Below are 19962 nucleotides of genomic sequence, written 5' to 3' on the forward strand. Positions count from 1 at the left end.
ATGGGGGAATAACACGTGTCTGCTGATGAGCAAGACAAATTATGTCAATTGGCACTGGCTTATTCATAATTAGCTATTCTGTAGTCTTCCATGAAGGCTCAGGAATTTTTGCAGGACCACTGAGGCTCAGAGAAGCTCAGACCTTGATTCACTGTTGCCACATTTGGTCCTTGTGTGATTTTTGGACTGCCCCTCTTGTGCCAAGCTGTCAGTTATTCATGTTGGCTCATATATTCTTAAGCAAATAGAGGGTCAAATTGTCACTGCAGTCTCCTGGGCAGCAGGAGACACAGTCTACACTGTGTAATTTAGGGAAGTCTGCTATGTTTCCAGCCATGCTGTAGCTGGAGACTGATGGTGGGAAAGCCAGTACTTAAAAGCATTGAAGACCTTTTATTTGGGAAACTGCTACTGTGCTATGTCTTTTGTAGTAAACTGCACTTGAAAATTAAGTCAGTCACCTTTCTTCTGTATTTCTAGGTAAATTGGTTGGACAATTTTGGGCTAGAAGCATTAAAAAAATACAGTACACTGCTAGCTTCTAATCAGAAACTAACCTACAATCTCTTTCTGACATCAGCTTGCGATCCCAGGACAAGAGATCCTGACTCCCAGTTGCAATTGGTACTAGTGCTAAAAAAACTCATTAGTGAAATTTCTTTTATTAGAAAGACCCATGAGGTTTCCAGTAAGGTTTTATTTTGGCTTTGTAATTCTAGCACAATTAAATGCTCTTCTTTCTATTGCATGGTGTTACTTAATAACTATTTTCTCTGGCAGTTCTGCAGCCCTAGTGGTATGAGGTAACAAGTGAATTCAGAAAAAGGAGATAAAACAAAATTGTCACAGGGAAAAAGTGTGAAAGATAATTAAAAGGACTCAGGATTCTTAGCAAAAAAAATTTTTCTCTTTCCTTTCTCTTTAAGATGTTATCGAGCTGACTTGCAGTCTTTACTCAGCATACGAGTTGAATTGGTTACACTTTATGACATTTCCATTTATAATATCTTCATTGTGTAATCAAGCACTCAGATATTTTCTGTCACAATAGCACAAACTGAAATTCAATTTAAAAAGAGTCAGACACGAGTTAAATCTTGGGTATTTGTTAGACTAATGTAGAGGTACAGCTCTAGAATGTAATCCCCTCTGCCATGGCTGCATGGGGGACAGTACCTTGCTGACAGGGTGATGCAGTATTCATCACATTCAATCTTCAGGACGTTTTGGGCTTCTTCTGTCACTGGGCGGCTGACCTAGAAACAAATGCCGTGGACATGAGTCAAACTGTCCATAACCAGTACACCAGACAAGTCTCAGAGGGTCTATGATGTACCAGCTATCTGTTTCATATTTCAGTGCAAGGAGATGGGCAGGTAGGGTTCCTGTCCTTTGTATTGCTGGTGCCATGAGGGGTGCTCTCTGTTTCAATATGGTAGGGGTGCTAGAGGAAAAAAATAATTCATTAAAAATATAAAGCATTGATTACAGTTCAGTTTTAATAAGACCAGCTTAGGAGATGTTTAGTCTGACAAGTGTCAGAGCATTTTAGGCAAAAGTTTTGGGTGTTCTTGGAATGAACAGAAATAGCTTTCCCCAGACACGCATACGTTTTGCAGTGAAGAACTCGGAGGACGCGTGTCTGCGGCAAGGCTCTCGGGGCAAGGACGAATACTCAGAAGCTACAGCTCAGCTAAAACCTTTCTTCCCTGCCCTGTAGTGAATTAGTTATCTACTAATAGCAACAACCACTTATGAGGAACATAGCTTCATGGTAGTGATCTGTTGTTATTAACAAGCATCCAGGGAGACCTTGCAAGGAGCTTTCCAGTACCTAAAGAGCCTACAGGAAAGCTGGGAAAGGGACTTTTTATAACGGCTGGTAGTGACAGGACAAGGAGTGATGGGTTTAAACTGGAAGAGGGGAGATTTCGGTTATACATTGGGAAGAAATTCTTTGCTATGAAGGTGGTGAGACACAGAAACAGGTTGTCCAGGGAAGCTGAGGATGCACCATCATAGAAGTGTTCAAGATCAGGTTTGGAGCAACCTGGTCTAGTGGAAGATGTCCTTGCCCTTAGCAAGGGGGTTGGATCTAGATGATCTTTAAGGTCCCTTCCAACCCAAACCGTTCTGTGATTCTATGATCTACAATGCCAGTGACTCGGTGTTTCAAGTGTACCACAACAAGTACCTGCTCTGCAACTCCCTTTCACTTAATGGTAGTATTTGGTGATTCCTACCCCAGCTGGAAACCCATCATTTGATTTACACTATTGGTTCTCTAGAGTGATCAGCCTCCCACCTTTTCAAAACATCTCAACCCACTCATGTCATTTTGCTGCAATTAATGATTAGTAATTATCATCTTGCATGTCTCTTAGATTCCCCGACTCCATAAACTTGGCTCATTAGGTATAGAACAGTTATGAAGGTTCTTGTTGGGAGGTATGTAATGGATGGCTAGGTAAGAAGCAGATACCCCTCCAGCCCAAAATCTCCTGTTGCACAGGTACTGGTGACAGTGGATGCTTAGGGAAAGAGTGTGAGAACAGAGCAATTGTGTCCAGTTTCTGTAACCTGCAATTTAGAGATTTACAGAAGAAGCAACTGTGTTTATATTATTGCATGTAATGGTTCCCAATATACCTTTTGTCCATAGAACTGGCTAATCACTTACTGAATCCAGTAATGCTTTTGATGAAAACAGGTAAGTAAAGGGCACACGAAAACCAGGCAAGTGAAAGGTTATGTAAATTTTGAGTGGCAGTAGTTTAAAACCAGGCAGACTAAGCCCTAGTAAATTTGTTGTAGGAAACAACCATGCATCAGTTGGAGGCATGAAGAGAGAAATGGACAAAATGGCATAATAAGTATTTTCTGTCTCCAGTTTCATGATCATATGGTAAATCTGAATTTGGCTTGTATGGCTTATGCAGCCTGAGTAAGACTGTCGTACCAAGTTGCAGCTTTATAGTTTATATTTTATTTTTTTGCTTTATATTTTTCCTTCTGTCTCCTGCAAGAGACAAGGGAATTCCCTATAACAGGTCCATCCCCTGTTTCCCCTTGTTGGATATGAGACACAAGCCAGCAAAGCACTAGCAGCCTACTATGCTACTTTAATTCCAGCCTGTAATACAGATGAGGCATTACCTTGATGTCTGACACAGCCAAGGTGTTTTTCAGTCTGTATTTGCCGTCTTTCTGGGGATATGTGTACAGCAGAACATCATTCATCTATATGAAGAGAAAGACAAAATCAATAATTTGCAATGTGGCTTGCAGGCCTGGCCATTGCTCCTGGGGGGGAGACCCAGTACAAGCAGTAACCTGATGAACTGCTAGGACTGTTACTAGAGACAGGCCCAAGCCACACAGCCTAGATGGACACCTGCATTTCCACAGAACTCTGGGTAATCTGCATCCAGGACTTTGATTTTTGGCTTGCTAATGGCTAAGCGAGTAGATAATCAAAACTTTCTTAGTCAGCTTGGGTGCAATAGCTCTTGTTTTAAGGGCAATGCCGTATTTAAGTTGGGAAGGCAGGCTCTGCATTTAGTACATGGCAACACCAACTACCTGCCCTGGATGCTGCAGCTCTGACTCTCCCAGGGTCCCCTTGACAGTGGAGCTCCTTTGCCACATCTTCACTGGAGACCTGCACGGTGGCTATATGAATGGTATGGACAGAACAAGCACCAGGCCCAGTGGTTTCCTGCATCCTCCTGCTGCAGTGTTCCCTGAAGCAGTGAGGACTGTGCCAGGACAAAAACTGATCTTGTAGTGCCTCAGGAATCTGGTAGATCAACTGCCATAACTCCCAAGGGAGTTCCTGGAAGCTTCCTGTTTGCCAAAAAAATGTTTGAATAATTTGGATCCCCAAACTGCTCAGTTATTGACATGGGAGCAAATATTCCTAGTCTGCACTGCTCCACACACATATATAATTGATAACACAGAGAAAGGAGGATATGTCTGTTGTTTATTTTTCTTTTTTTTTTTTTTCTGTTACTACTTTTATTTTTGCCCCTTTAATTTTATAATCCTTTCTTTTGTGGTGGGAACCCAGTAACATAAGAGTCAGTGCAAGTTTTCTAACCTGCAGTGTCCAAATTTATTGATCCAAACAGGTTCATCTGTGCCCTGCTGAACCACTGACATCCATATGTAATGTACTCTGTCTTTTTAAGAAGCCCCTACCTCGTGTTTTGTTTTTCTGAATGTTTTAAAGGGTATTTCATTATGATCCTTGTGTTGTTCTATTCAAGTCTGTGTTAAACATCCCCTGAGTGTCAGTGGAGCAGCCTGAATGTGTGTTGGGGATGTATTTTCTAAGTTCTGACTCCAAAATCTCCTGTACTTCATCCCTGCCAGCTAAAGCATAAACAGTCTCCCATTTGATAGCAGCTTCCCTCACCCCACTTAAACACAAGCAGCCATTGTAGAGAAATTCTTGGAAGGGTCAGATAAGAGACAGTGTCTGAACTGCAAAGTTCTGTGGTTGGGGGGCCGTCAGGGGTCCTGCCAGTGTCAGCAGCCCACTCTGTGCTGCAAAGGGGCCCCAACATCCTTGTAAACAGAGACTGGACTCAGGAAACAGGCGCACAGCAGAACTCACCAAACATCCTGCCAGGAAACCCCAGATTCAACAATACCAGCAGGCTGCACAAAATGGCCAGCTCCAGTAACCTGGTGATGCACCCAACATAGTCTCCAGAAAGATGCTCATACCAAAAGTCCCCAAACGCGTGACCTGCTTTCTCCAGTCTACGTGGGCCGCACAGGGCCGCACAGTGCTCCCTAAGGAGACTGATGCAGTTAGGATGCTCTTTGCCAAGATGAAAATACTTTGCCATAGCTGTGGAGTAGCATTAATGTATCCACAGGCTGAACAGTCCATTAAGCAATGCATGAGTGGTGGTGGCACAACAGAGAATCCACAGCATTAGCAGTGACAAGCAGATAATGCAAATCTATTCAGTTGTTCATGCAGGAATTATTATGTTCCACTGTGCTTTTCTGCAATTTCACCATACATAGCAAGTGCTCTGCTGCTACCTGAGGATCTTTCAGGGTAGAGGAGACAGAGTTAAAAAAAAAAATATTTGCCAATAAGCTTTAAACTGTTTCCAAGATCCAATCACCCAACAGGAGACATAATACAAAAAGCCTGAGGTGGTGGCAAGTTCAGTGGGTTAGAGCAGGAGAGAAGCCAGTTTGATGTGTCTCTTGGCTGTTGGAAGTGATCAGTGTTTTAGTCTAGCTCCACCACATATTTTGCATGACAGCACATTTGGTCAGTTTGCCTTTCTGACTGAAAGGAAGAACAGAATGCTGTTTCTGAACACTGAGCATCTGTTTACAACAGGGCATTGGCTACTGTAATGTCTCCAGCTGCCAAAAGACACTTCTCTCTTTGCAGTTAACATCCGGATTTGAGCCGCTGAACTCTCCCTAGGAATCAAAAATAGTTTCTAAACTAGAAAGTGCCAGAAACTAATTTCTGTGCTTTCTTTGTTTCAGTAACACTTTCAGCCTCTTGAGCCTTTCAAGCTGATACAACCATTTGGACTACTTGAAATTCATTCCAGTTTACCGCAAATTTAAATTACTGTTCTGTCAATGTTTATTGCCAACTTGATTTCTGATCTTCCTTTTGAATGATTTCTGTCAGTTTTACTGGCTAGGTTTGTGACACTTCAGTATTTGCCATAATAGAAGATTAGGGTAGCAGTTATGAACACACTTGGAGCCAAAATCGTACCACCTTCTTGGAATCTGGTCCCATCTTTACCCACAACTCAATTTTTTTTTTTTTAACACTAGCAAAGGCATTTGCTTCAGAAGAGAGATCAGCAAGGAAGCAAATATCAGTAGGCTTCAGAGTTGCTGCTGTTGAGAACACTGTTTCTTAAGACCAGCTCCTGGAGATTCAGGTAGGACCATTTTCCCTTGGCTGCAACAAAGTAATGATTTTGACATTTACTGCTGCTGTCACGGTCCACTTATGCTTACTCAGCAAAACAGCTCTGCAGCAATCACATATTTGAAGATCTGGGTGAAATCCATCACTTTCAGTACATGGAAGTCTGAATATTCACAGAAACCAATAAAGCCATCAGAAAAGTGCCTTGCCAGCACTGTGTCCCATTAAATCTGATCTTTGATTATGACTGCAATAAATGACTAAAGAGGCAAAGAAGCTTGTGCATCCACTCATACACAAATAGGAAGTATTAATAAAAGGGAGAAATAAGAAGAATTAATGGAAAAATATATGACTTCTGCAATAAGCCATCTCTCCTCCTCACAATGATCCCAGAGTGAAAATTTGTCAGCACTTACAGAGGCTACAGCAAATACATATTCCAGGTACATAAGCCATTTATTTTAAAATAAATGGTGTGAACAGTACTTTAATAGCAGCAGTAATGCTCATTTCTTTATGGCTCTTTCCTGGGAAGGAGCTCTAAAAATTTTTCCAAATATTAACAGGTAAGCAGGTAAAATAACCTCTGAAGACACAGGTGTCTTCCCCTTCATACCAACAGGTGCATAAGAATGCCTCTGGTTACACAATGAGCTGCCTGAAAAGTTGAGAATGGAGCTTAGGAGCCTGGAGTCTCACATACTCTCTAACTGCTCAGTGTAGTGTGTAATGTGAAAAAGAAAGCGTGTTAATAGCATATTTCCAAAACAATTATTTTTCATCTGTTTTGATTTGCAAATACTTGCAGTTTTTGCAGTAGAGTTGTGGACTCTTGTGGACAGTGTTCTAGCCAACTGATGAAAGGTTCATTTTTCTTAGAAGAATTTTGCAAACCATCATTGAAAACTGTTGCTCTAATCAACAGGAAGCTGGAGGTGTGTGCTCAGAGGGACTATAGTAAGGCAATGCACACAGTGGTCAGGTAACTTCCATAAATGTTGACAGCAGGCACTAAAATCCAGTCCTTGAGCTTCCAGGATGCAAAGGTCTCCCAAGTGAGTCCAAAAAAAGCTTTCATAAACTTTAGCAGTAGGGTATTCTCTCTTGGGTCTAATCAGATCTCCTAAGGCCTTAGGGCTGAGCTTGAAAGTGTGAAACTTAAATGCTGAAAGTATTCAGGAGCTCCCATCCTGTTGATCACCTTGGAAACTTTCACTGCTTTGCAGGATTTTGGCTTAGCCAAGGCTGTCTGTAGCTGTGCCACAACTGGAGGGCTGCACAGCCTGCACTCCTCTATGCAGGGCCAATGGGACGTGAGTGGAAACAGCTGCAGCTCTGTTTGCAGCAGAAACTGGCTCACCATGTCACTGCTGACAGTCAGCTTGCAATCTGAAAGCTCCTGCCAGGCTTCAGAGCTGCATGTGAGCAGAAGATGCAAGAGACACAGTAAAAGTATAAAAGTAATCTTACCAAGAACAAATGCCGAGGGTGCCTGTTTTTGCCAGAGACTTTCATCAGTGTTCCCTCTTTTACAAAGATCTGAAGGAGAAACAGCAAATTGTAATCCTGAGACTTGTTTTATTCTGAATCTTGCTGAGAAAAGAGAATGTATCTCCTGGGGAAAGAGCTTCCCTAACTGCTTTTGGCAGCACAGGAAGAGCCTGAGGCTTTCAGCACATGCACTGACAGAGTGATGCGTTTTTACATAAAATCAGTGCTCCAGCTCTTGTCACAGTAGCTCAGTAAACAATACCTGTAGACATATGAAATCTGGCCATCCAAACCATCAGAGAGAGAGCTGGCCAGAAACAATGTCCTTAACAGCGTAGGTATGCCTGCAGGACTCACCCTTCCTGGCTGGAGGAGGCCACTCTGCCCTCTCACACTGTGCTCAATGTGTACCAGCTTCTGCAAGTTTTCCTGGGGGAGAGAAACAGCGTTTAGGAGACTATTCTTTAGACAAGAGGCAAACCCTCCCTCTTCTGTCTTCACTGTTTTGTTTTTTTTTCTCTAAAAGTGGTAGTACAGAACTAGGTTTCAGAGAAAACTGAGCCCAGGGGTTTTACACCCAGAAAGTTGTCTTCCAGCCTTAAAGGTTTTCTAAAACCTCATTGCTAGCATTCATATCTTCTGCAGTCCTAGTACCTCTGTTCCCTCAGCTCAGCTTCAGAAGGGCCTGCTAACTCACTGTTTATACACAGGCCTCTTTGCCAGCTTTCTTGCTCTGGAAACTAATAAACTGGAAGCAGAGACAGCATCTGCTCCAAAGGCCTGTGCATTATTGGCATGACACGGATTATCCAAAGCATGCTTTGATAATGTAAAACTGTTACTAGGATTATCTAGAGGTTTTGTATTTGTGATAGTTGATTATTGGCTTTGCAACATGGGATTTAGAAGGTTAACTAGTAAGCAGGCAATGAAGCTGCATCTCTCTTTAAGATTAATCTATGCCTATGCTCTCATAAAAATATGGTATTGGATGAATACACAAAGAGGATGAAGGGTTGTCTGTATCTTTGCAATATTGTTGGAGTCTTTTCAAATCCCCTTCCACTTAGCAGGTGAGGCTGCTAAAACCAAGGCTAGTACATAGGATTCAGCTGTTTTTATCTAGTTAGAACAGCAGAATGGGCTGCACAGCAGCAATGAGTCATCACTGAAATACGTCTAAAAATTAGGAGTCTCTTGTCTGTGTTGGCTATGACAGATAATGGTCTGTTTTCCTGTGCTGCACTGACTGGCATTAAGATACCCTTGGGCTTAGTTAGACTCGATTAGATTATACAGTGTATCTATGTGATAGAGAGCAGGGCTGTCTACAGAATCTGCTAATTAAGAAAGCTATCACAAATACCAGAAGGAGCACATCCATGTCAACACAATGGTCTGTCAAGGCTAATTAGCTGGGATTTCAGGTAACATAATTAATGTACCTATCTCAGCTTGCTTTTTGAGATAAGCCTGAAATATCTATGTATGTGAGTGCTCTGATGAAATATTACACTTGTCTAGCATGATACTAAGCTAAGAAGTTCTTAATAAGCAACTGCATATCAGACATAGGGAAACACTTACAAACCTTGCACAGGGTTGGTCACTGACATGCAACATAACTGGCAGTTGACACATTTTTAAAAATTTCAGCTGTCAGGTATCTCTTTTTCAATGCAGGAGGTAACCAGTGGAATTTTTCAGATAATTTCTAAAATACTACAGGCCAGCAAAAGGGAAAAAGAATGTATAAACTAATAGCACAGGAAATACCAGGGATCATGGGGCAGCTGATATTTGCAAAAGCCCTTCCCATCACTAAAGTGTGTTTTAGCCCTAGTAAAATGTGTCAAATTGACACAATGGAAACCAGCTCTTCATCCTCAGAAAAGGCAGTGCTCTCCTGTGGGTACATTCATAGCCAGTGCTAGTACTAATAACTGGAGTGTCTACCAGAGTGAGAGGAGAAGTTGCTGTGGCTCAGATACACCTCAGCTTTTGTCAGGACTGCTGGCAGAGGCTCCTCTTGTAATGCTGAGGTTTGCAGTATGGACACATGTTCTCCAGGAAATGGACAGAAATGTATCAAACTCATTTCCTGTAGGAAGTGAAACAGCCATCACATGTGAAGGACAGAGATTTATCTGGGAAGGTGGGCAGCTGAGGGAGGTATAGTTTTCCTACAGTTCCTGTAAAATTCCCTGCTTATAGTTTTCTTCATTCTTCTTAAAACTATTACAATTCTCCCTTCAAATATCTGTTACAAGATATAATTGTAAAATTAAAACCAAACTCCACCCAACTAGTACTGCAGATGTGGGTGGCTGAAATCCTTATCTGGCCATTTTGGCAGTGAAATGCAGCTTCTATCATATTAACATTGTGCAGGAGGAACATCCTCTCAAGGAATTCACCAGCTGGTAAAACAGCAACAATGCTTTTTAGCTCTGAGCATATCGGGGTCTCTAACAGATTGTAGAAGTTCAGAGAGCAATACAAACCCTGCTTAGTTCAAGTAGTGAGTGTCTCCCAGAGTCACAGATCGTCTCATGCCATGTGGTGATGGTGAGCATTATGCCTCTGTTTGCACATCTGTAAATTGTGAATAGTATTTTCCTACTTGATGACAATGCTGGGGAGGTTGTTAATATCAACATGTGTCTGAAAATCCCGGGTTAATAGTTCTCAGGGGGAAACTGCTAGAGTGTTACTGTCACAAAAAAAAAAAAAAAGAAAAAAAAAAAAAGGCAAGCTAATACTGAATCCTTGATATTCTGCAGAAAATGTAGATCATAATTCAATGCTCCTGACAGATTTTTGGAGTGTAGTTTGATGAGCTGATAAGTGGCAGCAGAAATCTTCCCCCATCCAGGTACATGCCAAGTCTAAATTACTGCTTAGAAGTTCAACCATGTACATGACAATGAATGCTGTATCTTGAGTGGCATTGTTCAGTTTGTTCTGTAATTAGAGTATCATCTTAAACTCTGCATTTTTTTTAAGATTAGAAAGAAAATACCTGCTGGTTGTGGCTTTTATGGTGGGATATTAATTCAGGAGGGCAACATCTGATTTAGCAGAATATTGAACTTTGATTCTCATGAACCTGCACCTTCACAAAACCCACAGGATTTACACAGATGGGAAAGAAGGAAATTTTCTTTCATCTCTTCCAGGCCACAGTTTTAAAAAGAGCAGATGTGCTCTGATGATTTGATAAAAGATGAAGTGTGAAAAAAGTATGTGGAATTTTTTATTAAATTGTTCCAAAACAGACATTATTAATAGCAATTCCTATATGGTCTGTGACATCTGTAAAACTCAGACAATACAGTGATGTTCCTCAAATTAGAGCAGGGCTTACTGGAGCTTAAATCATTGCAAAACAGCTAATTTGTACTGGCTACTTTTGAGTACTTCTAACTTCACAAAAATATTCATACAAATCTCCCATAAATCTGAGTGAAATCTAAGGAAGCAGAGTTACCAGAAAAAGATGTGACCATGCTCTCTTAGGAACAGTTCTTACAGTTCTCGAGCTATAATACAGATATTTCTAAAAATCTGAGATTACCGTATAAGCTCTTTGTAAGATCTTGGTTTTATGACAAGATATTTGTTATTTTAGTATAAAGAATGCTTTAAGAATGGAAAGCTATTATTGTAAATTCTTTGCCTGAAGAGAAAGAAAATCAGAATCAAACCTGTTGACAATTTTGATCAGTAAGTCCACAGTTTCAGTGTAATTCTCTAGAGGGGACAGATGACATTTCATTTTATGATAACTCTGTGAGAGTGAGACCACATCTTCCCTGCAATCTACATCTGTTCTTTTTTCTTGGTAACAGAGTAGTCTTTATGTAGTAATTAACTACTGGTTATTGCTGTTAATGCTGATCAGTATTAGCCTGTATGAACATAATTGCTTCCATGCATCTTGCTTTTCAGATATGCTGCTTTCTCTGTCTTTTCCTTCTTCACTTTTTTTTGGCTGTAATGTAGCTACCATTTCATCTGCAAAAAACTTTCCTCACAGCTTCTGTCCCCATCCTATCTACTATGGCTCATGACAAAATGGTTTGTCCTGGTACCCAAAGTATGTTCAGCTAAAGCTGAGAGTAAGCAACCAAAGAGATCAGTGTAGCTGACAGCCTACACTCAGCAAGTGCTCAGTGTGCTGCTTTCTTTATACGTGATTCCTGTTTAGAACTTTTCCTTAGCAGTCAGGAGGAATTATAAAAAACAAACAAAAAGAAAAAAAAACCACAAAACAAAACACAACAAAAACACCCGCTGTCTTTAGGATGAAGGTTTAAAGGTGTTACAGAGCCACATCAACACAGTTAATGGGCTGATGTTATTGTATGAAGGGGGAATGTCTTCTGAGGAACATGTGCCAGGATGGGGGTGTCGAGAAGCTTGGAGGAGAAAAGCAGAAATGGATTTAAATCAAATTAATAGGTCCAAGCTATTTAAAGTTAGCTCTGAGTGAATATGCAGATCTGAATTTTGAGTTTTGAACTTAAAAGCCTTGAATTTCAGAATGCTCAAAATCTTTATCTTTTGTCATGGCTTGAGATCGTCTTTGCACGGAACCAGAAACCCACCAGCTGGACTTGATCTGTGGTGATTTTGCTGCTGGCTTCGGGAGAAGCAGGTTCATGGTCTCAGTATTGGTTTCTGGCCCTCAGATAGGGAAGGAGGCAGATCCACAAAGTCAGCATTTGTAACTACAACTCATCCCATTCTGATAGAAATGTTAGAAGGCTTGGGTTTTGTCTGTAGCTGGCCATGAGGAGATCATAATGGAATTTGGTGCTCTGAAGCAACCCATGAACACACAGGCTCCATTTATGACCTTGGCACACTTACCAGAGACATGGCTTTTAAACCTGAGCAGCAGAGATTTCTAGATGTGAGCAGAAGTTGACATTCTTGCCTCTTGGGTTCATCTGCTGCGAGCAGATGCTTCCACTTCTCTGAACAAAGCATGAAAGCTTTGCTTTTAACAGAGGAAGGGCACCCTGGATTTTGACACACTTTCATTCTTGCCTCTCAAGCTGTTGCAAAAGACATCATCCTCCACCTAGCTGACCTGTGGTTTTACCATGTCACAGTCTGAATTCATTGCCTCACTTCCATTTCCCTGCAGCCTGAGGGCAAAGGAGTTAAAGGGGATACACTGAGCCAGCAGTGCTGGTGCCCAGCTGTAGTGGCCTCCAGCTGGTGTCCTTCCCCAATTCCTGTGCATTCATTCTTTCAAATTTAAAATCGTACCTGAAAACAATATCTTAGTAAGAAGGTTTTTTCATTTCTTCCCTTTGTCTGCATCAATGCCCAGATGTTTATTCTCTTTGTCTGTTGACATTTGTGTTTTGATGCTTGGGTGATTATTAACAACCCCCTCTTTGCTGAGTAGATGAAATAATAAAGATTTTAATGCTATCTTAGTTAACTGTAGGGAAGAGTGTTTTCAATGCCAAAGAGATGTTTAATTTAGCAAAGGCACAGAAAAATCCCAAGGCAGGATGTTAAGTTCATGTTCAAATGAGAAGTAAAATCTGAAAACTTCCAAAAGCTTCCATGATACATTCCCAGTGACTTGAGATCAGTGATAAAACACTTAGGAACACCTTTTTAGAAAGAAACACTTCAGTGCACCCACTCACTATTGGATGAAATGCAGGATGCCTGGAGTGAGGTGCTGTGTTCTCTGACATGCATGCTGTTGAACACAAACCACATAATAGTCAACAACTTCCTTAGCAGCTGCGTGTGCTCTTTGATAATCTAAATGCCTTGAAAACAAGTGCTTATAAATGGCATTTTTTGAAATTTTGGGCTGTATTATGACGACTATTTTCTAGGTCTGATTACCCTAGAGTTTTATGATAAAATGAAATGTAATCTGGCCCCTCTACAGAATTACTCTGAAACTATGGACTTACTGAGCAATGTTTTGTTAGACTGAAAAGACTTGTAGGTACCTCTTTATAACAACTTGAGCTGAATGCTAGGTCTGTGCAGCTGAAGCAAGCATTGACCTTGGGAGAGAATTTTAGTTGCAGATGTGGGTGGCTAGTATGAAAAATGAAAGGCACTGCCTTTAGTTATCACCCAGAAGTCCACCCAGTTCAATTCCTCTGGAACCTGCTGAATCCTGTGTCTGACGGTCTCTATTCCCTCCTGTGCCTCCCAACACTGTCTCTTACTGCTGTCAACAGAAAATTCCCATCATCTTAGACAAAATCAGACCTAGATCCTTGGAAACAAATTATACAAATGACCAGCTATATACAGTCTATCTTTGCCAGTAAGTTAGGACTCTTTTATCATGTAAGTGATATTAATAAATTACACTGGCCTTAGAGAAACTGTTCATCACTTTATAAACTTGTTTAGATACCTAAATCTGAACTTAGACATGAGCTCTAACCTATGAAAGTCTTGGCCAGTCTGTTTAGTTGTGTAATCATTTGCAAGCCTATAAGCCATGACCTATTCTTCTGAAGTAAAATGGGATTCCAGATTTGTGGAAAAACTATATAAATGAGCTCAGCATGTCTTTCTGACAGTACATTTGTGATATCTTCAACATTTCATATCTATAAACATCTAAGGCTAGAAACAGACCCATGAAAAGTCCCATCTCTCATTTCACTGCTCCACATACTATTTCCACAACCCTGAGAGGGAATAAACCTTGTGCTCCTTGCTACAGTGACTGACAGCCTGCACAGTTGTGCAAAGGGGCATAGACCTACTCCATATCTGCAGTACTGTAAACCAGATCTGTATAAACCCTTGAGTCTCACCTTGGAGCAGGCATCAGAATTTAGGAGAGATATGTATTCACTTCAGCAGATGTGCAGAACAGACACAACTGATCAGGAGAGCAGGTGTCATGTGAGGACTCACCGCTTGGAGCATGCTGTCGTTGGCTCGGTCCGTGATTTCAGAAACAATGAATAACGCAGCTGAGGGGTAAAGCAAAACAAACACCATAAATCACATCACAGAGTAGGAAAATAACGTAAAGCCCTTTTGTTTGCAAGAGCATCATTTAAAAAAGCAAAAAACATCCCTAGCAGCAGCTTATTTAACTTATTTGGCACCTTTGGAAGGCATCTGCCCAGCAAACTGAAGACAGTTCCCCTTCCCTTCATCATTCTTGTGTGGGAAACTGCATGAGATTTTGCAGACCCAAGAGAGCTCATGAGGGCCCTTTTAAGCACCTAGCATGGCACAGAATATTTTTGTGATGTTTTTTATTTGCAGATTTTTGGCAATTGGAGCTTGTGGTAGAGAGAGATTAAAGTAACCCAGCTTTAGGCATCCAAAAGCATGGCAGTCTGAGGTGATCTGTTTCCCCCTGATGCTGAGAGAGGGGGCAGGACACCCCTTTCTGACAAAATTGTGTATGAAGTGCTGACATAAATTAACACCTGGATTCTTCATGGCAAATAGCCAGGGCATGTTTGCTCTCTGAGAGCAGTGGCATAACATGGCTCAGGTCCTTCTCTCAATTCTCTTCCCCTGTGGAATAGGGCATCCTGTCTGTTTCTGGGCATCATCTGGGAGCTCACTTGCCATCGCTGGCCAGAAAAGTGACAGGCATGTGCTAACCACAAACAAAACAGGCAATTGTGACCACAGAGCTTGAGTGTCTGTCCTGGCCTTGTCTGAATTATTGGTATAGCTCTAGTCCCACTGTCAGTGACTGAAGTCCTGAATCTTGCACAAGACTGTACTCTTGGCCAGAACAGACTGACCTTTAGTCAGTCGCAGACCTTATTGATGGGAGTTGGTTTGGATTCATACTCAGTGTAACAGAGAGGTGAATAGGTTTCATTAAAGCAGTGTTACCCCTTACTTTAGCCTTTAGCTTACTGAGGCCACAGCTAAACCTAGCTTTGACTTCAGTGGGAGTAAGAGACTTCTACTTTATCCATCTGATGTGATGGGAAGGGTGGTGTTAGCCGCTGAACATCTGGATTTGTTCTTGGTTTTGCAGAACTGATTTTTTTTCAAGTTCACTTAGCCTTAAGGAATACAGGAACTATTCAAACCTCCTAGGTTTCTCCAGAATTGAGAGCCATGCCATAGATAGTGGTACACAAACAAGCAGGTAGAGCGATCCCAATTGACTTTACAACGACCAGGCCAAATATGGACAGAGCCAAAGAGGACTAGGACTTTCCTGAGGACTGGGGCAGGACTAGAGTATCTGCACCACACTTGTATAGATGGTACTTTGATGATTTATTCTTCTGTAAGTTCACCGTGTCAAAACTATGGGAGGCCCACATGTTTCAATGAAAAAAAGATAGAGTTCTTTCCCTAAATAATTTGTATAAATTAGCTATCAGTTGTTACAGATCTTTCATCTATCCTGTTAACACAAACTCTTGAAAAGAATCCTCTTCCATAAATTGCCAGTATATATCCTGTACTTCTTTAGAAGCAGAGTTATGAAAGCAGAATTGTTGTACCACCCCTTTCATTTTACCTTGTGTAGCTTCATACTCTGTAGAATCAGGGCAAAGATTATTCAAGTAATCTGTAGAAAATAACCAAACCAACACAGACATCCAGTAATCAGAATACAGATCAATGTAATTTATAGTGTTATTAGCTAAAACATAAAATGCTAAAAATGTAATGGGTTATGTTGGAAGGGACCTTAAAGATCATAATCTAGTCCAACCCCCCCTGCCATGGGAAGGGACAGCTGATTGAGTTGCTTAAAGCCCTGTCCAGCCTGACCTTGAACACTCCAGGGACGGGGCATCCACAGTAATGTCCCATCTCAATTTGTTCCCAAATAGATTAAGTGTGCATGGCCTCTTTCCAAAACAAAACTCATCTTTGACTGCATTCTACTTTGAGAATCATTGCAAGAGCATTGATACAGATTTGGAATAATCACATAACTTGGCAGTATAAAATTAATGAGCTGAGAGTGACAAAAATATTTCCTTGTTTCTCAGCCAAGAGAATTGCTGAGTAGCACCACTTTACAAATAATTGTTTTTCTGATGAATTCTGTTTTCCCATCTGAATGAATGGTATTGGCTATGTAAAGACTGATTTTCTATATTTAATGAATTATATGCATTTTATAGACACAGGAAAGAGACTCTGGTTCTGTACATGCAGAGTTCAGTTATTATGACTGAATCAATCACATTCTCAAAATAGGTTCTGTAAAAGTCACACAATAGGACTTACATTTACAGGAAGCATATCTGGATTATATCCAAAACTTTACCTGTTAGTTTTATTTGAACTACTTGCCTTGAAAAATCTGGTTTTTGTCTGGGTCTTTATGCAACTGTAGTATATGAGTGCCACCATTTTAAAAAGCCTAATCTTGAAATACTTGATTCTTATCTTTCTGATTAATTTGGGCTCCTAAATTCTGCATCCCAGAATTAGGCCTCTGTGCTGAGGATGGTGCTGACATGAGTATTTGTTTCCTTGAAAGTCCTATCCATGTACATTTCTCTTTCTAGTGCTGTGCCTTCCTTGGTGTCCTGAAATCTACCTGGCTTTACATGGATTTAGGAAATCCTTTGCCTGTACTCAGGGAGGAAGGGGTTGTGTGGTGTTACCAGGAAATATTTAGTATTCCTTTTAAGAGCTGAGAAGCTCTGTCCTTGGCTATGGACATTTAGCTGAGTGGGCAACTCCTTTTGGCTGTACTGCAGTAATTGTCTACCAATGTCCTAATAAAATACTCCTCCTTATGTGGTACAAACTGCCAGTTGTGAACACACAACTACACCTGTGGATTTCAACTTTTTATGCTGTCTAGAGAATCTGAAGCTTCACTATTCCTGACCCGCTCTGTCCTAGCCCTAGCCTAGGGCTTGGTTTCTTGAGGTGAAGAACTGAAGCAGTAAACCTGTTTTCCAGAGTATCTTAATCTAGCACTTACTCTTACTGCACTATACACAAAAGCTTTCATTTTCCCGGTTAGTGTCAGTACCTGAGACAAATTGAAGCTCAAGTTTCTTCAAGCATGGGTGAAATCCAGTCACTGGAGATGCACCAAAACCCTTCCAGCTCTCTCACAAAATTCCACACTTCATGTTTGCAATTTACCTTCTGGGCCACAGAAATGGGCAGAGCAAAGGGAGCATATTGGGGGTATTTCTGACAGGCACATGCCAAGTCTTTTTTTCTTAAAGTATTTGTGTGCATGCACTAAGAACGCTGTAAGGTGTGAGACTATGAAGTACTGCAACTCTCAGGTCTGGAAATTTGTCCTTGATGTAGACACAGCCAGGGAGGGAAATAAGTCAGACAGAAAAAAAGTCCTGCTATTGGCATCAGGTATTCATTTGTATTGCTCGTACTGAAAAAGCAAAGCCAGCTGTGAATAATGAGTTGCATCCTTGATCAAAGTGTCTGGAGCAGAAGAAACTGCTGCTAATCTGTGCTGTGAATAAAAATTTCATATGGTCACTTTGTTCTGCTGCATTTATAGGAGTCCCTGCTAATATGCTGTGCCTTTTATTGGCTGTTGAGTATGGGCAGGGTTTATGGCTTCCTTCTTCCTGACACACACATCCACTCATCTTGCATCCCTCTCCACCTACACATATACATAATCTCAAAGCATTTATCTGTCTTTATGTCTATGGATTCCTGTTGGGTTTTTTGTGTTCTGATCAAAGTTACTTGAAAAGACTGAGATTTATTGTTACATTTCACTATTTCCTTCCCCAACCAGTTCATCAGCTGCAAACCTAAACTTCCCAGCTCTTTCTAGGGGCCACATCCTACTCCAGAAATCTTGTTTCCCTCACAGGCTCAGACCTGCTAGATTTGCTGTGTCTTGCAGAGAATGAGCCACCAGAAGGAACACACTTCCCCTTGGAGAGACTCCAAGCGATATATATATATGGTCCTCATTGTAAAGGGAAGGTCCTTCCTGTAAGTGTAAAATCTGTACTGTTAACATAAATTTGAATATTTGCCTTCTACAATGCCGAGAAATTGGACTGGGATTTTGACTCAAACTTATCACTAGCCTTAGGTGTACTGTACATAGGGCTTAGGGAGCAGTACTGGGCACAACTGCTTTGTTGATGGAGAAGGACGAGATGGTGCTTTCCACTGTCATACAGGATGGAGTACAGAGTCCCCTTGCTGGGGACTACTGTCCCCTACTGTCTCTGATAATTGCCTTTGACATAAATAAAATCTGTTTGCTGGCAGTGAGACAGAACTCCACCTTTCCTAATTCACAGAAGGAAAAAGCCAAGAAGGAATGGCTAAAAGCAGCTGACTTTATACTTTTTTGGGACCTTCACCATGGTTGTGCTGAAGAGGTGCCTGCTCCTTCCCAGGCTTTCTGATGTTTCCTAAATCCTGTACTAAGCATACTGAAGTTTCCAGGAAATCCCACAGGGTTGAGCCCTATTTTAGCTGCCTTGGCATCAACGCAAGGCACGGTGGAAGCACGGAAAATTACTCCATGGACTACCTTTAGGAGTGGTTTTACTGACCTGTAAGCAGCACACGATACTCGAAGACACGCTGCACCACTTTCAAAAGCTGGTGTTTCAGAGTCTGAGGGCTCCCACCAGAGCTCTGCTGTCCTCAATGGAAGGGAAAGGAAACACAAAGATCAGGCATGTGTGAGCTCTGCAGCAGACTGTCATCTCTACCTGGTGTGTACTACAACATTTTGCTACAGTTGCATGCACGATATTGTTGAACCATTCCCAATTTATCCAGCTTGCTAAGGGTTATTGTCTTTGTGACTATAGAGAAGTACTATGGAGAGTTTATTTCCTGTGGCATCACTCACCAATAGTTTGGACTTGGAAGTGGGAGGAAAGCTAATACCGTTTAGAAGGTAAAGGCTGGATAAAGACTTCAGGGTGGCATTTGAAGACAGAGGCATAAGATCTCAACGAAGCTTGTCATAATTATTCCTTTTTTGGACTGAGAAGTTTCTTCTCCCTGCAACTTTTTAGTATCTTATTTCAATACATGGAATTGAGCAAAATGCAGCAAAGGATCTCCCTGCGTGCAAGAGGGCAAGAAGTGACAGATCTCACTGATTCTAGGTCAAAATCCTGCTGATCTCATCATAGGAAAAGCATCATCTGCTTTCTTAGAAGTAAGAGTTAATTATCAGGGTTGATAGTTAAGACAGAAGTGTATAAGCATGTGGCTGGGAAGAAAGCTGGGAATACAGGCTCTCAGTAGAAAGCCTGCAGTTGTCAAGTTGATGTTCAGAGCAGTATAAGCCATCAGAGCTCTCCTCAGTTGCTAACAGGAAATAATTGTGGTGACTGCAAGCTATCTGTTTGTAAATGCTGACTTCAAGATGTCTTTTGAAATTAATTGTTATCTTTAATATTTCACATGTGCTGCAGAGAAAAATAAAACCCATAACCCATAGAGCTGGCATTCTAAATAACCTTTAAGATCCAATCACTAATTTATCCTTACAGTGCCTCAACCACCCATGCAAACATTATTTCTCTTACTGCATGAAGATAATAAGAAACAGGGAT

At 41.2% G+C, this 19962-nt stretch overlaps 1 protein-coding gene and 1 long non-coding RNA gene across 4 annotated transcripts in view; one reads left to right on the forward strand and one right to left on the reverse strand.

Moving 5' to 3' along the window:
* Nucleotides 1-19962, forward strand: part of LOC127388153 (uncharacterized) — a 145247-nt gene that overhangs the window by 15646 nt on the left and 109639 nt on the right. The gene's annotated exons all lie outside the window — the stretch shown is intronic.
* The window catches only part of FGD5 (FYVE, RhoGEF and PH domain containing 5), a 78834-nt gene that overhangs the window by 11348 nt on the left and 47524 nt on the right, over nucleotides 1-19962 (reverse strand). For 2 of the 3 annotated variants that reach the window (XM_051627320.1, XM_051627322.1), the window contains exons 8-14: nucleotides 18943-19030; nucleotides 15936-15986; nucleotides 14345-14403; nucleotides 7781-7852; nucleotides 7403-7471; nucleotides 3157-3240; nucleotides 1177-1256 (exon numbers count right to left, since the gene is read on the reverse strand). In XM_051627320.1, coding sequence (XP_051483280.1) covers nucleotides 1177-1256; nucleotides 3157-3240; nucleotides 7403-7471; nucleotides 7781-7852; nucleotides 14345-14403; nucleotides 15936-15986; nucleotides 18943-19030 — 503 coding nt within the window. The remainder of the gene's footprint in view (nucleotides 1-1176; nucleotides 1257-3156; nucleotides 3241-7402; nucleotides 7472-7780; nucleotides 7853-14344; nucleotides 14404-15935; nucleotides 15987-18942; nucleotides 19031-19962) is intronic. The other variant, XM_051627321.1, reaches the window with a different exon arrangement.

The sequence above is a fragment of the Apus apus genome, chromosome 9 (assembly GCF_020740795.1).
Source record: "Apus apus isolate bApuApu2 chromosome 9, bApuApu2.pri.cur, whole genome shotgun sequence".
Lineage (NCBI taxonomy): Eukaryota > Metazoa > Chordata > Aves > Apodiformes > Apodidae > Apus > Apus apus.